Consider the following 7,512-nt stretch of genomic DNA (forward strand, 5'->3'; position numbering starts at 1 on the left):
CAAGGTGAATTCATAAACTACAGGTATAGAAGTATGTATGACTTAATATGCTAATAGTATTATTTAATAACGGAAGACAAAACTTGAAATTAAATGAACAAAAGGAACAAATAATAGACAATTACATAATGGATTTAAGCTAGCGCTGATTTATACACATTACGTGCCATCAGTTTTCTCAGTTGGTACGATAATACATTATTTCGTTGTAGAGTGAATTGCTCTCTGAAAATGAAAGCAGTTGACTATTAACCATCTATTAGCTACGTAAGCATATAAAGGATTATAATAATTAACAAATCATTAACTTTCATTAAATTTTTCCAACTATGTTTTTACACTCTTGGTACCGCTGTAGATGGACTCCTGTGAGTACACGATTTCTGCAGCCATAACCACCAAACATGTGAATGACAGCAAAGTCGTCGCAGTCGATTTTACGGTCTCCAGTACAGTCCTGTCAAAATAATACAATTACAAGATTTTCTAACACTAGTTTTAAATTTTACCTGTTGAAATTTGCTCATGTATCCTTGTACTGACAGAGATGAACAGTAAAGGTCACGCGCACAATTAGCATAAGCGGTATTACTTTGAATCGACTCATTTTTGAGAGTGGGTTTGCCAGAATCGGCCCAGTATGCCCACGTTATTCTAAAAGGACCACAGCCCTCCCCTTCACAATTAGTATTGACTTCGCAGCCCGACATTGCTTCGCAAATGCAGCCTAGGCATTGCTGATTTACGGGCAGATTCTGCTGGGCAGTTACTACAAAAATAAAATTATTCAAAACTGTTCACCTTAAGGTTACTACAAGTAATATCAAAGTGCTTACCGGTGAAGCAAAAAATGAAGATAGGTAAGAATACACTACCGAGTGTTGTCATAATGATGGTCTTCACTTGTTTAGTTTCTGTACTGCAGTGTTATTCTGTATGCAATTAAGTGAATCTTTTATTCATTACCTTGACCTAATGCAAATGTTATCACGAATGTTTTTTCAATATATTCTTCGGAAATCTGTGGTGAGAAGATTTATTGTAATAATATCTGCCGGGTTATTATTTGTCCTTGCGGATGTAATACATAGATAATAGTGTTCAGATAAACTTTGGACTGGTCTGGATCAGTGATGAAATAAATAAACAAAATTCTCTGAAAACAAAAGCTTTCTTAGTATCTTAATAAATCGTCTAAATTATTGGTATCCACACATTTTTGTAAGATGAGTCCATGTAAAAGTAAATTTAAATTATTTGCGCATCATAACCCATTACTAAATAAAAATAAATATTATGAAAATATAATACTCCTATATATAAATATGTACATATAAACAAAACAAGTCAAATTTCTCGCAACAGTTCAAGTCGAATTATTAAATATTTTGAAAATTATAGCATATTTTTCTTGATTTTCTTGATGTTGGTAGTGTAAATTGGACATCCGACATTGCATCTATTCGATGATTCCATAGAACAACTTGTGACTAACTCATAAGATAGTTGGGGAAATTTAAAATGGAAAATCTGACTTTAAATAGCGCATGCTAATTACCTTTGTATCCTGTAGCTGATCACTGTCGTTGCGCCCTGACCCTTTGTTTGTTAGATCATAAAGTCGCTGCGATCGACACCGCTTGCGTGAAAGTTTTGTCGTTATTTATATTTTCCCTCATCTTCAAACATGAGTGCTGTGAACTGTTCCTGTTGTGGTACTTCTGCCCACAAATCTTTATACTGGTCTGTCTGTGATAAACCTTTTAAACTTGAGTGTGTAGGTATTTCAAGTGCCGAAGCCAGGCAAATTCACCTCAAATCTGGTCTTACTTGGAGTTGTAAACAATGTATTCAAGTTGGTGCATATCATTACTTGGTCTTAGTACCCGTAATGATAGAAGTCTTGCCTGAATGCCGGTCATTTCCGGGTCAGTGGTGGGTCTTAAAAATAACTCGAAATCCGACTAACACCTATTACTTACTGCAGTCTCCGAAGAGGTCGATGGAGCAAGTAGCATCACCTCGGGAAATACTACCACAAGGACAATTAACAGCGTATTAGTCTCTAATGTTTCTCAGACAAATCAGCCTCAGACCATTAGAAGACGAGAAGAACCGAAAAAGCGTAAAAAATGGTCTCTAGACATGAATTTACATATTATGCGCTTATATTATAAAATTACAAACAATGAAACTGATGTAAGTAATTATCGCACAGCTCTACACGAAGCCTTCAGCCGTGAGTACCCAAATTTTCCAGTTACCATTCCAAATTTAGCAGATCAACGTAGAGCTATAGTTAAAAATAACTACATACCTCAACTTACTCTAGAACAATTAAAAAACGAACTTTCTAAAACCATTAATCCACTTCCTGAAGATATCAACAACACAGCACCAAATACATTACTGACTGACACATCTGCCACCAATTTGTCAAAAACAACATCTCAAAATAAGATCCCAATTATACCACAAAATAGTAACAGTAGTCTATCAAATACACCAAAGACACGAACTGACACATTTACTAAAGATTTATTAAACAAAACACTTCAAAATAAGATCACAACCATAACACAAATTACCAAGACATTATCAAAGAGATCCCAGACATTAACTGACAAATCACTTAACAATTTATCAAGAACAATCCAAAACCAAATTAACATCACAGATAATCTACAAAACACGTACTACAACACCGAAGACACATTAATCAAAAGTGTAAACAACAATTTTAAATTTCACATTAATTTCCAAAATGAAATTGAAGACCAATTTAAATTAACTTTCGAAACATGTTCTAAATTAAAACCAAATGATAGAGATTCACTTCCCCGCCAGTGTTATTCTAAAAAGTTTCTGGCAATTGTAGAAATAATGAACTCCTTCATTTTACCAAAATATCTCACAAACTCGATCTCTTTTGAAAAACTTCATACAATTATCTACTGTGCAGTTTAGCTTGTATTCAAATTAACACATGTAAAGATAACATAATAAATGCAAACACCAATGATATACCCTCCACCCCCCATTGGGAAACACGGTTAAATTATAAAATTAATAACATTATAAAACAACTAGGTCAAATAACACAGTACCTTAGAGGAGTTAAAACACTACATATCATGACATGTATGCATTCGATACTGACCAACAATAATTTTCATCAAACTGATTACGATGAGTACAACACAACACTATCCCAAATTAAAGATACCCTATTACAAAAGCTTTCCTTATATACTTAGCAAAAGACTTAAAAGATACAAACAATCACATCTCAGAAAAATTCATAACACTAAATTTTTAAACAACGAAAAACTATTCTATCAACATTTAACTAATTCAAACAAAACTCAATTATCCGGTGAACTTCCAAGTTCACAGGATGTAACAACATTTTGGTCAAAACTTTGGTCTCAAGAATTTGAATTTAACCAATCTGCCAAATGGATTCCCATAAACTATCCACAGTTACACCAATGAATGATCATCAGACAACACTTGCCGAATTAATAAATACCATCAATAACAATAAGACACACAACTGGAAATTACCAGGACCAGACAAAATCCATAATTTTTGGATAAAAAAATTAAATTTGTGTAAATATTCATTTACTACATCACTTAAATCAGTTTCTTCTTGACCCATCCTCCTTTCCAACATTCTTATGTCATGGTGCAACATACCTAAAACCTAAAGATAACGACACAAAAAATCCATCAAAATACAGACCTATCACATGTTTACCGACAATCTATAAAATATTAACCTCATGCATTACACAAAAAATCTATCAACACTGTTTTAACTCTGACATCATTAATGAAGAACAGAAAGGATGTATTAAAGGATCCTTTGGTTACAAAGAACAATTAATCATAGATTCCATCATCTGTGAACAAGCTAGAAAAGAAAACCGAAACATATATCCTGCTTTTATTGATTATAAGAAAGCTTACGATTCTGTCCCTCATTCCTGGCTATGCAAAATTCTTGAATTATACAAAATTGATGCTAAAATCTGCACTTTTCTCAAATGTTCCATGGAATTTTGGTGGACCACCCTCCAAATAACCTTAAATGAACAAACAATTCAGTCAGATCCAATAATGATCCGAAGAGGAATTTTTCAAGGCGATTCTCTTTGCCCGTTATGGTTCTGCTTAGCAATAAATCCCCTCTCCGATATCCTGAACAGCTGCAATTATGGGTTCAATATAAGAATTAACAAACAAAGAGAAAACAGAATAACTGACTTGTTATAAGTATATGGATCACATAAAAATATATGCAAGTACACAAAATCAGTTAACAAACCTATTAAATCTGACTGAACAGTTTTCCGGTGATATTGGTATGTATTTTGGTATTGAGAAATGTAAGACCCAAGCAATCAGAAAAGGCGACCAACACCAAATACCACATATAACCCAGAATAACGAAATAATCGAAGCCCAAGAACGAAATGATACATACAAATATCTGGGTTTCTGCCAATCCTCCCACATCTATCATATCAAAACAAAAACATAGTTGAAAGAACCTAGCGAGATTAAAATTAATATTGAAGACACAGTTAAATGGAAAAAATTTAATGAAAGCAGTGAATACATTCTGCGTTCCACTGCTAACATATTCTTTTGGAGTCATTAAATGGTCCAAAACTGATCTTGAAAATTTAAACATCGCAACAAGGAAAATTTTCACACAGTATAGAAGACATCATCCAAAATCGTCCATTGAAAGATTTTCATTACCAAGACAGAATGGAGGAAGGGGTTTCCAGAACCTAGAAAACTTATATCAGAGACAAATCTCAGATCTGAAAAAGTATTTCTTGAAACGAGCAGAAAGAAATGAAATGTATCGCACCATCATAAAGGCAGATTTGAACCACACACCCTGAAATCTGTCGAACACCGAAGAAATCCACACCCCCCACACAATAGACAAAATAATAAGTGGGTTAAAACAAAAAAAACTACATGGAAAATTCTACAAAGACTTAGAAGAAACACATGTCAACAAGAAGATGTCATTGATTTGGTTAAAAAAAATCAAGTTTGTATGCCGAAACAGAAGGATTTGTGTTTGCTATTCAAGACCAAGTAATCAATACCAAGAATTACAGAAAATACATCATCAAAGATCCGAATATAAGAAACGACTCCTGTCGCCTCTGCAAAGCAAAACCTGAAACGATCCAGCACATAATCTCCTCCTGCAGCATCCTGGCACAAACTGACTACAAAGCTAAACACGACAACGCAGCCAAAATCATTCACAAAGAATTAGCAACACTTATGAACTTAATCGAAGATACGACACCCTATTACACTTACATTCCATCTCCGTTCCTTGAAAATAATAAATACAAATTATACTAAGATCGCACAATACTTACAGACTTAAACATTACAGCTAACAGACCAGACATCATCAAAAAACACACGAACGAAGCCATTCTCGTTGACATTGCTATTCCTACACAAACAACATTATTCAAACATACCACACCAAGATTTCAAAATATCTACAATTATCGATAGAAATGAAATCCATGTTAAATCTTAAAAAAAATTCAATTCTACCCCTAGTTATCTCTAATGTAGGTGTAGTTCCAAATAGCTTAGTTGAGAATTTAAAGTCTTTGCATTTGAATGATTCAATAATTGTCAAAATTCAAAACGCTGTTTTGTTAGGAACATGTCATATTGTTCGTAAGTTTCTCGAACAGTCTGATCATGTCAGTCAGATTAGATTAGCACCAGTAGGTCAGAGTAGTGTAGGTCACTTTCCAAGTGATGCGCGGATAAATGATTGGTAGTTACGCTAGACTTTTGGGGATGGGGTGAGATTAGAGAATAATAGCAGACTAATTTGTATGCTGTAATTCTAGAATCTCGAAAGTTGTTTTCTTAATCTAATCAATGCATATCATTACTTGGTCTTAGTAGCCGTAATGATAGAAGTCTTGCCTGAATGCCGGTCATTTCCGGATCAGTGGTGGGTCTTAATAATAATAACGTTTATTCTCCAACGGGACAAGCCCAATTACAGGTAAATTATAATAACAACATAAAGTATAAAGGTACAACATAAGTAAAATTCTACATATAAAAATTAAATAGGCTGTAATAAAATAAAATGCATAGCTATTATAAACCGAACACAGATTATTTAATAATCCCTGAAGAAAATTAATACTAAATGATATCCTAGGTGTAGACAAAGAACTAAAATTAAATCTAGAGAGTAAAATTGAGCTGTCTGTACCTCGTATAGGATAAACACCATCTTCTAAAAAACTAATAAATTTCAAGAATTTCCTTTGCACTGGCTCAATATTATTTATGTGAACAGCTTTTTAAAGTTTTTGTCATTCAAGATTGTTGGCAGTTATCCCCCACGTGGTAATCTACTTTTAGGTACACACATTCTTGACTCGTTAGCTGTTTGAAGAAGACAACTTGGTGCCAGATTTATTTGGAAGATTATATATGGTAGGTTGGACTGCAGTGATATCGTTAATTCGTTAAGGTTTCATGTTCCTCGTCCAAATTCTCGTCTTGCTATTAGGTTTTTAGTTAGAGCAAACAAAATTAAAGGTGTGTATCTTACGAATGAAATAAAGAAGAGTTTTTTTTGGAATGTTCTTTATATTATTGGGAAGTACGTTGTACAACGCTTTTAAAGCTCCATAAATCTTCTGTAAATATTGCCAGTTTCTTCTGATTTGACCCTGATCTTGTTTCATCTGGCGTTTGCACCGTTCCCTTTTCTTTTCCATGGATAAGTCACACACGATCAGCATATTTGAGCCCCGCATTATCTTTTACGCAATGCCTTCTGTCGTAGTGGTCTTTTTTGCGCCGTTTTTCTGCCTCCGTTTCGCTCCTAACCTAAAACTCTTCTTTAACACGTTGTAATAATAATAACTGATAAAAAATCGCAACAGATATTAAGATATTACATTCGAAAGTGATAAGATTTTCAGTACGACTGATTCACTGAAGTCGAGGTCTCTGTTAGGCCAGCGGTCATCGCTTGTTCCAAAATTATTATTAAGATTTTAGATAACCAGAGTATACATGATATTAAATCGTTCATTAATTCAAGTTAATGATTAAACCAAAATGAGTTCATTAAGATTACATCATGGACCGAATCCCATCATATAAAAAGCATATTTGAACTAGACACAACACGCACACATTAAATACGATCAGAATCAAAAGAGAGAAATGCGTCGCTCTGGAGGGGCCTCCCTCGAGAATAAATGTTCAAATTAAAGCTGTAAAAAAATATCACATTAACGTAATACAAAATAAAGATAAAATTTGACGGCGGAGAGAAAAACCATTGAAAGGTATGACTTTTATCATTCTTTCTCCCAAAATGAATTAATTTTTAAAATTAGCTCAAATGCTACTAATGAACTATGTATTTTAAATCTCTAGGGAGAAATTATGAACCATGAATAAATATAATAACTT

General features: G+C 33.6%; 1 protein-coding gene across 1 annotated transcript; it reads right to left on the minus strand.

Annotated features, from left to right (window-relative positions):
- Positions 1-241: 241 nt before the first annotated feature.
- On the minus strand, positions 242-948 carry LOC135123102 (lysozyme-like). Its single transcript, XM_064047617.1, has 3 exons — positions 837-948; positions 510-769; positions 242-457 (listed from the first exon to the last, which is right to left on the minus strand). The coding sequence occupies exons 1-3, from the start codon at positions 886-888 to the stop codon at positions 314-316; spliced, it is 456 nt and encodes a 151-aa protein (XP_063903687.1). The 5' UTR covers positions 889-948; the 3' UTR covers positions 242-313.
- Between the last annotated feature and the right edge of the window lie 6,564 nt (positions 949-7,512).

The sequence above is a fragment of the Zophobas morio genome, unplaced genomic scaffold (assembly GCF_036711695.1).
Source record: "Zophobas morio isolate AGI-343-1 ecotype UQ-CSIRO unplaced genomic scaffold, CSIRO_AGI_Zmor_V1 ptg000006l, whole genome shotgun sequence".
Taxonomy (NCBI): Eukaryota; Metazoa; Arthropoda; class Insecta; order Coleoptera; family Tenebrionidae; genus Zophobas; species Zophobas morio.

What these genes read in the sequence shown, in the direction of transcription:
- LOC135123102 (XM_064047617.1), bottom strand. Translation starts at nt 888, where the DNA reads ATGACAACACTCGGTAGTGTATTCTTACCTATCTTCATTTTTTGCTTC. An exon ending in CTTCATTTTTTGCTTCACCG is followed by an intron (nt 770 to 836) that starts GTAAGCACTTTG and finishes TTATTTTTGTAG; the next exon opens with TAACTGCCCAGCAGAATCTG. An exon ending in ACATGAGCAAATTTCAACAG is followed by an intron (nt 458 to 509) that starts GTAAAATTTAAA and finishes TTATTTTGACAG; the next exon opens with GACTGTACTGGAGACCGTAA.